The sequence below is a fragment of the Leguminivora glycinivorella genome, chromosome 4 (assembly GCF_023078275.1).
Source record: "Leguminivora glycinivorella isolate SPB_JAAS2020 chromosome 4, LegGlyc_1.1, whole genome shotgun sequence".
NCBI classification, from domain to species: Eukaryota; Metazoa; Arthropoda; class Insecta; order Lepidoptera; family Tortricidae; genus Leguminivora; species Leguminivora glycinivorella.
The window spans coordinates 17,288,141-17,303,908 of NC_062974.1; the positions used below are offsets into that span (position 1 = coordinate 17,288,141).

Below are 15,768 nucleotides of genomic sequence, written 5' to 3' on the forward strand. Positions count from 1 at the left end.
AAGACCACAGACAAAATAAGACGTTGTCGATACATCACCCTAAAATGTACTATTTCTGTCCTTCGACTGGAAAGCGTCAAAGTTCAAGCCGCTGCGCTAAACGAATCTATCGCTTTCCGGCTCCGTCGAATAGAAAAATAGTATACACACCCTGGCTAGTATAAATGAGACAGAATCAGACCACATGTAATTGTCGGCCGAGGGGAAGCTCATGTCGACAAACATGTGATTTGAGACATTTTTATTTTACTGGCTCTTATAGGTATGTGATTAAGTACTATCACGTGGGACTGCTATTATGGGATAAGTTAGTTTCCAATTCGAGTGTGCGATGTCATCCAAATGTATTTATTTATTCAGGATTTTTTTTGGATTAGACCCAGTAGTAACCACTACGTTGTTACTGAAATGTATTCTTCCTTTCTGAACCAGTAGTACTGGAAAGTAAACTAGGTTTCCCAAAATATCTTAGGTTGATTGTATGAAACTTTCCTTTTTTGTTACCGAAAATGTATAGAAATCTGGTAACAAAAAAGGAAGGTTTCATACAAACTACAAAGGACATTTTGGGAAACCTAGTGGATCTTGCTCAGCATCATGGACTCTATCAGCCTACCAATTTTTATCAAAATCGGAGACGTGATCCAAATGTACAAACTTCACGGGAATTGCTGACATACTGTGTAATCCGTGAGAAAACTATCTTGCAGTGTCTCATAAACTTCCTCGTCACTTTAATGCAAGTGACATTACCGTTACGCGTCCTGCACAACGAATAAGTATCATTTAACATTGTCAGTAAGTGAACAAGAAAAGTTACAATGTATCATTCTAGTTCAATTCTTTTTACAGTGTTACATATGTATACCGCAATGAAAATGTAGTCCCAGCGTATTTACTTTTCAATAAAATACACATAGCACCGTTCGTTTCTCGTTTTCTGAACTGAATCATCATCTCATCAGATTAAATTGGCAACCGTAACAATATAACAGACCCTATTTCCTTGTGCCGACACGTATAAATGATTCTCATACATCAGTCCTGTACAATCGGTATTTTCGCAAGCATAAAAACTAGTGGACTTGTCGATTGAAATTGACTGATCCTCTGACCGTGTATTCTCATTGGTCGGTTAAACACGGGCGTTTGGAGCTCTTCGATAATCCAGTTTAGAGTGACCCAAGGATTCATAGGATTCCTACGTAATTTGAAGGCCTCCTTCTTTTAAGCTTTATCGCCCAAACTAGGTTAATGATTGTAATGTTAGGTCTGGTACAAAAAAATACGTATTTCGCACTGTCCGTTTGGATCGAGAGGTTCTATGATAAATCGGCGGACTTGGTGATAAGTGGTGGGGCGTTTGTTACGGATTCGTGTGTTATTATGAGTACCCATCGTCGGATAAAATTTTCTACATACGCCCGTTTTATGTAACATATGACTAATTTATATCTGTCTGCCCATTTTTTTCGTTCGCTCAATTTCATTCATCGCTCTCGCAAATAACCTGCAATTTATAATTTTCCTAAGTATATTAGACTCTTAGTAAGTAAAGTTGTACCTATACTTTTAGTCACACAACCAATTTTGATTACGATTATAGAGGGTCCTTATATTTCTTTAGATACAGTCAGCATCATATGTAGCATATCACACTATGCTTCAAAAGTAACTTCGATTTTTAACCGTTAAACATAAACAGATGAATGTCTTTAAACACTATATAGAATAAGATACTTCTGACCGCGATATTCAGAAAAACTTCAGAAATACTTTTGGTGCCTTCTTTCATCGGTTACTTTAATAATATATGCTGACTGTACAATAAGGACCATGTAAGTAATCTGAAATTCCAAGAGATATTGTTGGGTTATAGAATAGTCAGGCACCGTAGCCGAATGGCATTTCTGCGACGCGAATCGAAACACCGCAGAAAGGTAGTCTGGCTCTGTCACGCCAATACGCAAGAGCGATAGAGATAGATAACAACTTAACAACGAAAGAGATATTATCGTGAGCGTTTCGTGAGCGTTTGTGCATTCGGCTACTCACAGTGGTCTGGTTGTCGCATATAAAGCATAAAAACCCCTTTTGAGTATAGAAGCCACATTTTACACGTCACGCGCAGAATCAGAAGACGATTTTCGACATAAAGCAAACTCGCCTAATGAGGCAGCCGCAGTATCGACGTGTGTAACAAATTGTGGGAAAGTTAGAAATAAAACGATCCATTCATTACCCGACGGGACGCTGGACGCACTTTTACACGGTCAGAGTTATAAAACACCATTTGGTACATTATACTCGAATTTGAGCAATTTTTCCCTTTGCAGAAAGTCAAACAGGTTTTTGCTTTTAAGTAGAAGTAGTTTTAATATCATGAGGTTTTTACATTACACTCTCGATATATTTTTAGTTTAGCTTACTTGAGTTTTATTTGTCGTACTTAGGTCCACAACAAATACTTTAGGATAATATGGTTACTGGTTAAGACCAACGTATGTGTGTACCTAGTTGGTAAGACCGTGATAAGGGAATAACTCCCAAGTTTGAATACTTACTTCGCTCACTCATTTAGAATTTTTTTTTTTGTATGAATAGGTAGACGTTTGACCACGGTCACACCTGATGGTAAGTGATGATGCGGTCTACGGTGGAGCACGCTTACCTATGAGATACCTTATCTTTGCTGTTTCTGCTCTATCAATCTCATGTGAGTGAAGTATATGTGTAAATTGCCATCTTAAAAGCCAGCCGAAAAGGTACTCCTATACTTAAAGCAAACTATCTGCTCGTTTGCCTCCTATCTTATTAAAAACCTCAACGAAATAGCTTTTTAGACAGTCTATTTATTTATTATTTATTTAAACTTTATTGCGCAGTAAAAAAATGTACAAAAGGCGAATTTAATGCCAGAAGGCATTCTCTAGTTCTCTACCAGCTAACTTGATTGAACTTGATAGAGACAATCCTCTCCACATTAGGTACCTACTCCAAATTATATAGGTACTACCCGGTTTGTACAACTTAATTTCTTCTATATTCACTCGTACCTACTCGCATAGTGCGAGCGAAATGTACAGAAATTTAGTTACGGACACTTCAGACTTTCTTCGGTTTAATCAAATAATTATTCTATTAATTCTCGTCTCCAGTTTAATCTAATAATTATTTTCGAATTAAGTTTCCTGAAATCTTTTTATTTAATTAAGATTTTCATTGATTGAAGTAAGCTGGAACGAGGCCATGGCGGTGGCTGAAGTTAGAAAGGCGTGGAAGGATCTAGTGGTCGTCCCTATGCACCTATGAGATGCCCTAGAGCAAGCAACAACAACAACAATATTTTTGATAGGTAGTGTGAAACATTACATAATCTAATCTCAATATTTTCGAAAGATGAAAACATTGAATCGTGACGGAACCTTTACCCCTTATTCATAAACGTTCACTAAAGTTATAAAGCCGATAAAGTTCGTTTGTCTCTTTCTATCACACAGATACGTCGGAAAGGGACAAACGAACTTTATCGGCTTTATAACTTTAGTGAACTTTTACAAGGGGGTTAGTATTTAACATCCCCTTTGCTCTAAACTACGAGGAGCAAAAAAAGACAAATGAGGCTCTAATTAATGATGTGTATGACCCAGTTGCGAGGCAGTGCCCATGAATATCCTCTGTAAAGTCGCCAAAAGGTCAGCGGTCGTTTGATAATGAGTGGCGTAAGGCCGCAGATTCAGATCACTATACTAGATGGAGCGAAAATTCTTGTGGTCACGACATATTTTTCAGCAAGGTGCCATTGAAATTCTGTAAAATTTTAGTTTTTAAGGCTGAAGCGGAATATTTACAGTGAACCTAAATCAATATGTACCTAATTATCTAATTAGTTACATGAAGATTTCAGTAAATAATGATTATTGTAAGGTGTTGTGATCATTCTAAAACTAACAACATAACCCAAGAACCCTCTCTTTCCTAAACGTATGTGTCTACTGGTCACATATAGCACGCGTGTTCAGTTGACTTATATCGCACTCTAGTTGATAGTGTAAAACCTGGAAAATATTTACATTAGTTGAAATTGTCCCCAGGGGGCCGATATTTGAATCTCGGCCATTCGATTTCGTTAAATTCGTTCAATAATATCTCCACTACCAGCGATTTAAATTCTACTAACAGAATCGAAAACGAGTGGTCATTACCACTAGTTTTAAAATTACTACCCGTCCTTTTTCAAAAATAGCATTACGAGTACGTCGTTTTCCACAGACTTTAGGACGGCAAATTCGTTCGTTCGAATTTCAAAAATCGATCCCCAGGGGGCCGATTTTTGAGTCTCACTGTCACTAAAATACCGGTTGAAAACGGTGAATTGCCTATTATTTTCAGTGACAATTTTCTGAATTCGAACGCCGTGAGACTCAAAAATCGGCCCCCAGGTCGAAATTGGCACGGGGCACCTTACTCAATGTTTGTACAATGTTAATTATCTTCGAAGATGAGTTCTTCTGTGTGTGGTCACCCCGTTTTTTTTTTCTTTAAAGTGCATGGGGGTAATTCCGAAAGTCGTATAAAAATTCATAATTCACAATTTTAGTCACAATTTTAGTTTTCTTTCAACCTCGTTTTGCCAAGAGTGGCACTGAAACTTGAGTAGTTCATGTGCTCTGCCTATCTCTTTATGGGATACAGGCGTGATTGTATGTATGTTGTATGTATGTATAAAAACTACCATTATTTCCATCATATCAAGATTCCCCTTTCGAAATTACCCGAGCATTTATGTGATTCTGAATTATCGTAATGCACCTTATCTTATATACATATTTCCAAGTGCGGGACTTTATGGAGGTAGTCTGTGACTGCTAATTACCCTGCGCGCCGCAACCTACCGGCACCGGCACTAACCATCGAAATTGATTTACGCCTGAATTACACCCCCGTCAATACCTTACACAATTTTCATAGACAACTACATTACGTATGCGTTTATTTTTCTAAAACAAAATAGTATTATTTTGTTTTAGAAAAATAAACGTATTGCCGTATTTTTTTTACCCTTGTGGTGACGGGTTAAGACGCTACAGGAGCGAAAATGCTAAAATGGAAAGGAGCCCCCCTTTCAATTTGAGAATTCTAGTTTAATATACTAGTGTTATTAAATAGATTTATGAAAAAAAAATGTCCATTAAGAACAACTCAGTTAAAAGATATTGCGAAAAAATCTTTAAAATCGAGGTTCCGCTCTCGGCTGTTTCCTCCTTCAAAACTTATTTAATCGGAACGAAATTTGAGAATCTGAATAACAATGCATGAAAATATAATCTGTGTCGGACCATTTAGTTTTTTTGGCTAATTGTTACCAATCTAGAGTAGATATCACATCTTTTTTTGCGCCATAATGAAAAAGGCCCTTTTCTGCAAACCCTTGTTTGCCAAAAATGGCACTAAACCTTGAGTAGTTTCATGCGCTCTGCCGACCCTTTTATAGGATACAGGCGTCATAGATATGTGTATTTTTTTACTTTCGCAGTTATTTTCATGGCGTGATCTATTACTAGGCATTTTTATTACACGTGTTAAAAGCACGTTACGTTATCTCTGGAAGCCATTCTCAGGTACCACTAGCAGTGGAGCGAGAAGCAGCCGCAGACGCTCTTTCGCTACGACGCAAGCGGCAGGGTCGAAGGCGAAGAGCGTACGCTCGCCTCGAGCCCTAAGGGATATTACCCCCCTGGTTGATGGCAGAGAGGGGGATCAAGTGTTTCTGATCCCCCTCCTCATGCGGGTGCCTTGGTCGCAAGCCCGGGCAATGCCGGAGGGCGCCGTGGTGAATGACATGATGAAGATACATCGATCCCAGCGCGCCCTCACGAACGGCAAAGATGATGAAACGCCGGAGTGGGTTTGGCCAAGTTTCCCCCCTCTCGCTAGGGGAGGGGAAAGAAACGGCGAGTCCCACACATCGTGCGTAACAGCATTCCCACTCCGTCAAAAAAAAAGGTACCACTAGCAGTAGCTGCCTTCCTGAAATAATTTTTGTTTCAAGTTAAGCATATTTTTGAGGCAAAACCAAATATATTAATATTTTTGAAGCATATTTTCTGGTCTTTATAGAGATAACAAGGTTACAAAAGTTTTTCTTATCAAACCCGTCACATTAAAAAGCCTTTATATCTTAACAGCCCCTTAAACTTTAACGTTCTAAAATAAAAATGGCCCTAATATTTTTTTTCTTTTGTCCGGACTGTGACGTCACGTCACGGTTCACGTTACTGCAGCGTCGTTCTAAAAACAGAGCACCACTCAATCACTTGTTGGCTTGCAGACTTTCAAAGAGGCATCGTTTACTAGAAACCTAGATAAAATATCGTAGCCTCGTAAGTATAGTCTCGTAATTTTTCTATGGGTAGAAAACGCATGAATTCTTTGACGTAGGTACCTACCCAATAAGTAATATTATAACGCCCTACGTATAAAACATATACAGTATACATATAGGTACATATTCTCCTTCTTCTGGTGCCATGTCCATCTAATGGGCGTCGGCGGTCAGCATGGCATTGAGCTTTCTGGTCTTTGCCAACATCTTGAGGGTCGCTGCGTCTTTCGTATGCGTCCAGTCTTTAATGTTATCTATCCATTTATATCTAGGTCTACCTCTCCCTCTTCTTCCCTTGAATTTTCCTTCGATAATTGTCTGTAATGTATTTCTTGTTACATAGTACAAGGTACATATTAGTAAACTTATATTAAATTGGACATGTAATACGATACAAGCGTCGTATGTATGTATTACATATAATGTATAAACAATACACTTAAACATATGTAATGGTGAACCCGCTCAATTATCTAACGCGTGCAAATCTCCGGATTCGATTGGAACCCATGTAAAGCCCATCGCTTATCGGATGTACTTCTCCACTAACAAATACAAGGGTTATTATTTATCCCTGGATCTGTCCCTGATTGGAGATCAAAATTATATTTGTCCTACTCATGCGGACAATCGCTAAATCTTGGTAAGCGCATAGAATGAAATCTCTGGGGACAAGTGCTATTAGTAAGCAATATTGATGGCCCATCGATATTAATCGCGTACTCGAACCACACTAAAGCAATGACTACGGCGCATACCGAAACCGATTCAGACGTCGTCCCAAAATTTGAGCGAGACACTCTATGCGCGTGTTATAGCGACATCCCACTCGAACTTTGGAACGTTAAGTACGCGAATCGGATGCTGTGTGCCGTAAGCCTAAATGATACCCTATCACGGAAGGTTGCCATGGGACACCCCGATATTAGAAACTCGATTCGTATATCCATACAGCTTTCAAACCTCTGTAATGAAAAAACCGAATGGATGGAGTAGCATGACTGTAGATGCCATTAAATATCTAAAAAGCAGATTCTACGGGGTTATAATACGGTATTTCAGCACAAATATATTAGAATTAATATTAACTCTCCTTTTCGTGTAAGATTTCTTTGTTCGAAAATACCCGTTATCGGAGTGGGGTGCAGCCGTCTTATGAAACGAATTGAATTGGAAGAAATCCTTTATGAAGAAAAGTGAGATTCAAAACTTCGTCTCACATATATTATGATTTTGTGACAGCGTCTAGAGATTTTGGATAAATCCCCTAATTTAGGAGTTAAGCAGTTCTAATTACTTTCGTTACTGTAATTAGTTTTCGAATTTCGAATATCAATGAAAACAATTTAGAACAACTATTTTAGACGGGCATAACTTTTGTAATGTGGGTGTTATTTGAAAGGCTTAGCGAATTAACGATAATAAGTAGATTAAGAGGGTTCCGAAGCTTCTTAACTTTCCGAGCACATTTACACAATATCGTTTAATATTTAAACAAAAAACTTTCAAGTCTGATAACCATTAACCTTGATTAGACCTTTCATACCGATTCTCCATGTACAGTAAGCTACAAAAAGTGCATGATTTTTCAATGAATTCATTCATAATTTCTCCGTGCAATTTCGCAACTCCCTGCGAACCTTGCTTAACATGGTTAAATTTATTCATAAAAAGAAAAATATATCACTAACTAACTAAAGGTTGTCTGATAAGACCACGGGTCTATAGTCTGCCTCTATTTATAATCATTTGTTTTGAATCTACTGTACTTATCTCTTTCTGAACTGTGCCAATAAAGAGTATTCTATTTAAGTATCTATCAATCAATAAGGCCGTCGATCTAACAACAGCCATTTTTTTTCTACAGCTAATAACGGAGATCAACGTGCAACTGGCGCTGTTCCGGGACCTGCTTATCCACTTCGGGCAGCCGCCCGACTGCCCGGAGCTGCGCGAGCGCGTGCGCCGCCTGCGCCGCGCGTGCGTCGAGGCCACCAAGCAGACCAGCCAGCTCGTGCTGCCCAACTGCAAAAAGTAAGTCGACCTTACAACGAACGTACAATAGTATATTATATAACGGTAACGTTATGAAGGCTATAAAAGTTGAGTACCGCGGTTAGGTCACGAGGCTTGCCGAGTGGCCTAAGTAAGGTACGAGACTTTTATAGCCTTCATAATGTTACGATTGTATACTATACTTTTTCTACGACAGCCAAATAAATACCTATTTGAGAATAATAAAATGGGTTGCTTACCTACTTCATATAATGAATGGGAATATTTGTGTGGATCTTAACTATTATATTCTGTCCACAATGTTGATGGCGAGAACTTGTTGCACAATTCTTCAAAATATGCCAACAACGCGGTTTCAGAGAAAGTTGAAACATTTTTTTGCAATTTCCATTTCAAAACAATCATAACATTGTTGGTGCTCCTTACCCGACTTTTCAGGTAACGAATTGTCAGTCACTTTGATCGCCATAGCCTTGATTTCTTCGGAAGTACATAGTTCACCAGAATCACTTATAATTACTTAAGTTTTTGCACAATAACGTCGAATTAAAATAAACTACACAACACAGTTTACAAATGTCAAACATGCCATAGACAAGAGAAATAGAAAATAAGCCGGTTTTCAATTACGAAAAATGTGGTTTCGTTCAAGAATATTTAAATGTCGAATGTAAAATTATTTGATAAACTTATGATTTTTACCTTTGTTTTGCAATATCTAATATGTAAAACGCATTTCAGTTTATTTTTTCATCTTGATTTAAATTATGAACCTTAACATCATATTATTTATTAAAAGTTACAAATGAAAACATACCTGATAAATTGGAAGTTGTGTTTTAAAAAAAAATTAACAGAACTCCTATATTCATATGATTACTGCTGAGCAGTAATCATATGAACCTATAGACAAATAGACTTTCTTATCGTTACTCAAATGAACTTAATTTGGATACCGCTGACAATAATCTAATTGGCAGATTTGAGTGCTGGAGTAGAAAAAGAAATATAGGCAATCGTTTTAAAGAGACGAAATCGTTTTTGGTATGTCCCACTACCTATTACTTAACTCAACGTGCATTATAAAGAAGTTCCCTACCTAATAGTGATTCTATTATATGTACCAAGTAGAAAAGATATTTAACAAGATTTCAATTAAGTATACCTATTTTTACTAAGCATTGAGATATTTTGTAGGTACCTAAAATCCTACCAAAGACAGATTATAAATAAATAAATAAATATTGAGGACACCTTACACAGATCAACTTAGCCCCAAACTAAGCAAAGCTTGTCCTATGGGTGCTAAGCGACGAAGCATACTTAAATAGATAAATACATACTTATATACATAGAAAACATCCATGACTCAGGAACAAATATCTGTGTTCATAACACAAATAAATGCCCTTACCGAGATTCGAACCCAGATTATGCTCTTGCATTTTTAATTATTTATGAATGACCTAAAATGAGACTTAGATTTAATAATTTGGCTTGGCTAGGATTTAAACATCAACCGAGACAAGTGCGAGTTGCGCAATAGCGCTAAGGCTTCCAAAATTTTCTGTCATGTACCCTACAAGAGGTTTCATGTTGTTTTTATTCATTATGTTTAAAAATAATTATAATTTGTAGGTATTTGAGAAATGTATACCTACAATCGAGTTCATAAATATGTGTACATTTCTTCACCTTACAGCCCCATTTAGATGGTACGAGTTTCTCGCCCGTCTTGGTCGAGAAACTCGTATGACATTTATAGATATCGTATGCGATAATCGCCTGGCGAGTATCGTACCAAAACGTTTACATTAGTGCAAGAAATAAAAACTCGCATACGAGTATCGTATGCGAGACTCGCCAGGCGATTATCGTCAGGCGAAATAGTTTATACGGAGAGTAGAATTTTCGGGAGATATTTCCATAACATTTCTCGACTCGTCTAAACCGGTTCTCGTATGACATTTTTTCTCGAACGTGCGATTATCGTACGAATCGGAGCGAACCGATTTTCATACGAGTTTTGCCTGTCAATTTGCGTGCTTAGTTGCTAAATAATTAATTATAAACACATAATATTATATGGTTATTATATTGGGTATAATTTACCTTGGATTTATTTGAATTTAAGTTGAATCGTACCCAATAATATTAAAAACACTATAAATGATTTATGAAGGTCTCAATAATATACAATACGTATTGACGTGTAAATGTGAATATTTTACCAATAAACATCTATATCTATCTATAATAGGGAAAATAATTAATTCGACCGTAGCGTTACCTAGCTAATAAAATCTTGGTTGCGATACTTGCGATTAGGTTTAGGATATTATTAAACATAAAATATAAATAACATTTTTTTTAATCATAGTAGGCATTTTGCCCCATAGATATATGCTCTAAGAACAAATTAAATTACTTTCATAGAAAATCGTGGACCGATAGCCGAGTGGTTCTGGCATTCGCCCGGTAAGCGGAGTACGCTGGTTCGATTCCAGCTCGGAGCACTGGAGGCTTTGGTCACTTTTTCTTTGTATATGACATTTATTTAATGTTTAGAACATAATAGTAGTGTTACTACTTAAAATAACAAGTTAAAATATTTTCTATGAAAGTAATTTAATTTGTTCTTAGAGTGTTAATGGCAGCGCCATCTCTCTTCGCTAGCTTGTAATCACCTGAGTTGATTCGGCTAGGAGGTCGAACCATACTGTTCTACCTCAGGGATGGCCAGAGGGCGCCACGAGCCTTCGGAAATGTCATATACTTAGAAATTTCGACCCTTGCTTTCGTGGACCGATAGCCGAGTGGTTCTGGCATTCGCCCGGTAAGCGGAGTACGCTGGTTCGATTCCAGCTCGGAGCACTGGAGGCTTTGGTCACTTTTTCTTTGTATATGACATTTATTTAATGCATAGATATATGGGGTAAAATGTCAGTAGGTAAACATTAACTGTATAATATTAATAAGCCGAATTTATTTTTGGTTTTAGCAGTTACTGAGAGGCAGCTATAAATATAAAAACACCATGTTTTACATGATTTCTACTGAATTCATTTCGACTGAGTAGCGTATAAACTCGTATATGATTCTCGCATATGTGTTTTGTTTACACGGAGACATACAAATATCAAAGGCGAGGCGATTATCGCCCCCTCTCGTGCGATATCGTACGCATAGTTTACATGATACGATATTTTTTCTCGTACTTCGATAATCGTACGTTCGAAGCGAGAAACTCGTACCATCTAAATGGGGCTTAACTCTGTGCAATAAGGTGAAAAACAGGAACCTACCTAAACAAGTAGGTAGGTAGGTTACCCAATACCCATTCCTAATAAAAATCTCATTTGTTGAACGGTCGGAGAAATAATATTGAACTTTCCTCGATCAAGTAATACGAGTATAATGCTTCGCGTAATTTGGATTCAATGAGCAAATACTACCTACATGTTTCACAAGGTAACATATGCCATAAATTTTATGGGTGATTGGAACAATAGGGCCATTGTATCGGCTTCAACAAACGGGTGCTAGTTCTGAACTAAATTTGCCCTCGGGGCAGATCTGTCTGCGGTTAAATTAATGTTCGTTCAGAACTAGATAAATAGTACCACTAGTGATACAAAACCAAACGTTCATAATTTATTCAAAGCAATGCTACGTGGTTGCTCGAATCGGACCTTAATTTGATTCATGAATCTATTCGTGGTTTCAATGCCGATCCTATAGCCTTGCAGTGATACCTTGAAATGAATATAAAACATCCTTTAGAAGTGCCGCTTCAAACGATTCAATGTTTCTCCCTCGCCAACACCAAAGTCCAAAACAGACAAATTGGCTAAATTTGAGTCGCCCGATTTATGCAAAGTCTACCCAATTATTTGCATTTCAAAAGACAAACCAGTCGTTATCCGGGAAGTCAAAAGTGAATGAGAACTAATTATGGCAATACTTCACTTTGGAAAGGTAAGCGAGGAGGATGACGATCGAATGAGCACCAAACCGAACACGATTTTCATTTGCACTTGATGTAGAAATATTGAAGAGTCCTATAGCGAACAGCGACACAAAACGAGACTGATTGAACACGTGTTCTTAAGACTGACCTCGAGAAATCGTTCTTCCTGGTCCAGACTTATTTCTAATTTATTTGACTGGTTCTATTGTTTTGTGATATGGGCAAATGGCACATTGGAAATAGACAGATTGTTTTATGCAACCCATAATATTAACAACTGATAAGTGATAAAAGCGCTACTACATTTCATTTTATTTTCTTCTATTTCTTGGGTACTGTATGAGGATAATACACGTATTGCTGTAGCAGTGGAGTAATTGGAATTAAATAAATGGAAGATTACAAAACGAGGTATTTCTATGTAGGTATGTCGCATAGACCGCATCATAAAAAACACAGACACAAAAACTATCGAAAAAACATACATAAAATGATAGATGCGATAAGGCGTCCAGCTTCTTAATCGATTCAGCGATTGAGTACTATCCTGCACGGGAAGCATGGTCGCGCGATAGACGATAAAATAGCAGGCCGTCCCTATCGCACTATTTGTAAGTGCGATAGGGACGGCCTGATAACTATTTTATCGTCTATCGCGCGACCATGCTTCCCGTGCTGGCTCGTAACGTAGGTCGTCAGGTCTTATAGCATTTGCTGCTAGTCCCGATAACAGTCGGGCGCTCATTATCGTATACGCGTCTATTCAGCAGCCTAAAGGCAAACAGTGAAAGATAATCCGGCCCCCGGGGCGGAGCTAGGGGGCAAATAGACCCGGATCTATTTGTCATGGGATTATTCTGAATCTAATTAATCAGAATGGCGAAATTTTCTAGCTTCTCGAAAGTTTCTGTATCAATTCCTAGGTACGTTATATTGATGATGTTAACAGAGAGATGGCAGCTCAGAATTCTGATTTAAAACAATTGAAAACCAAAAAATACATATCTCTAATTCTAACTAGGTATTTCCTTACCCTCGTCGCAACCATAATAATATCTCCCAATATTTTTAAGAACGATAATAATTACATTTCAATACTTATACCAAGATTTTTGCCGGGCAGACGGCATTCAAGTAATAATATAGCGAACAATATTTACTTTTTTTCTCTTCGGCATGTATTTAATTAAAGGTCAAATTATATTGTCATATTTGGAAGAATATTGTACAAAGGCCGAGTTTTGGACACAGCTGGGTCATAAGTAATAAATAGATTAAAATAGACTCATCATCCCACTTGCGTTACCTGGCATTCAGATTAAAATAGACTATTGTAATAAAATACGTTTCTACTCCCACCTATACTACTAACCTAAATATATATGATATTCGGAATGTCAAATGTATCAGTTAATAATATTACCTCGCAGTATTACATCTACTTTGCCCCGTTTACACTTATTAGGCCCACTTGCACCAACCATTTAACTAAGGGTTAGTGGGCTGTCATCTGTCAAATTCCATGTAAAATGGTACCCACCATTAACCCTCTGGTTAACCGTTCATTTTCGTTTGTGCAAGTGGCCCTTAGTATTTGAAATGAAAAGTCGTACCTATAAAAATTGTGCTTGGTAAACAACCGAACTAACCCAAGCCTTGATATAGCGACACTAGGCGGGTTAAGGATCTCACGACATCAATATCACAGCAGTATCAGATACGGTCATGAAATCGGAACTTGAATGTGAATAGTTTTCGTGGAATTAGGTGACTGTCTGCCGTGAGTGCCTAAGTTTTGCGAGTCGATGACAGGTTATCTAGTATTTTTATACGATTCTGCTTTTAGTCTTAAGCGCTGATGGCCTAGCTGTAAGACCGTGCGACTTTCGATCCGGAGGTCGCGGGTTCGAACCCCGGCTCGTACCAATGAGTTTTTCTGAACTCATATTTGATATTTGACAGTCATTTTTCGGTGAAGGAAAACATCGTAAGGAAACCTGACTAATCCGAATAAGGCCAGGCCCCGTAGCCGAATGGCATTTCTCCGACGCCAAACGAAAGCGATACGCCGCTGGCTCTGTCGCGCCAATACGCAAGCGCGATAGAGATAGATATCTACTAGCGCTTCGTTTCGTGAGCGTTTCGTGAGCGATTGTACCATTCGGCTAGCCACCCAGGCCTAAGTTACCCTTGGGTTGAAAGGCAAACTAAGGCAAAACTAATGCCTACGCCAAATCTTCGGATTACTCGACTTCCATGAGCCGTGGCCAATGCCGGGATAACGCAAAGAGGATGATGTATTGTCTTTTAGTCTTGGAATTAATTGGTGTTTTTTATACACCGTTTATTTTTGGAAGATTTAAGCTTGTTTGTAATGCCGTGTTTATGCTATCGTTTAATAAATATATGTTCTTAACACAGGTCGACGAGCGAGGGATGCACGGAACAGCCCCAACTGGTGCTGCTGTACTTCATGGCGCAGCTACTGCTGCGGGAGCTCGCCAAGTGCCACCGGCTAGTGCAGCTCGTGCCCATGGACATGACGTCCTATTACGGTATGTGTATATATATTTACTGACGCAGGTAGAGAACGAGAGATCCGAAGATCAGTCCTAAATAGTGCGGATGTACTATCGCCAAGTGCCACCGGCTCGTACGGCAATTCTAGAGATGCTCTCTCTACCAATGACAGAAAATACTGCTCTTGAATAGTTTTAATAAAATCTAATATAAGTATATTGGTAACACATGGCATATTCCATTTCTAATAAGCGAAAACTAAACGTACCTACATTTTGTAACAATACCACGCTCGCCGGTCATCGCCATCTTTCCAATTAAAATGTTAAAATATTCAATCCAAGCCGCAAGCCTGGCCACTTACACAAATGTACAGCTGCGGAAAGATGAAATATTAATTTTCAATATACCCAGATTCGGGGCATTAGCTGGAGAGTGGAGCGCTGGGTACGTAATAGCCGAATGGCACAAACGCTCACGAAACGAAACGCTCGTAGATATATCTATCTCTATCGCTCTTGCGTATTGGCGCGACAGAGCTAGACTACCTTTCGCGGCGTTTCGTTTTCGTTTCGCGCCGCAGAAATGCCATTCGGCTACGACACTTTTGCTTTCCTTCGCTACGCTTCAGTGGAGACAGAGTTCAGTCCTAAGTAGAAGGAAACAGGTAGGTTACAAAAGAAACCATTTCGTTGTTTTCACTTTAATGCAATTCGTCTTTCCTACGTGATTGAGGCCAATTTAGAACTGAAAAGTTTACACGAAATGGTTATGGATGCCGATCTTAGCGGCAGCCCACACTCAGGCGACGCACGTCTTAAGACGCGGAACGGACGTCAGCGCCGCGCCGCCCGAGTGTAATTTAAAAAAACGTAAT

The 15,768-nt window shown here is 38.4% G+C and overlaps 1 protein-coding gene across 2 annotated transcripts in view; it reads left to right on the forward strand.

The window, feature by feature from the left end:
- Positions 1 to 15,768, forward strand: part of LOC125225318 — a 182,358-nt gene that overhangs the window by 159,081 nt on the left and 7,509 nt on the right. For both annotated transcript variants that reach the window (XM_048128967.1, XM_048128968.1), the window contains 2 exons: positions 8,253 to 8,419; positions 14,793 to 14,926. In XM_048128967.1, coding sequence (XP_047984924.1) covers positions 8,253 to 8,419; positions 14,793 to 14,926 — 301 coding nt within the window. The remainder of the gene's footprint in view (positions 1 to 8,252; positions 8,420 to 14,792; positions 14,927 to 15,768) is intronic.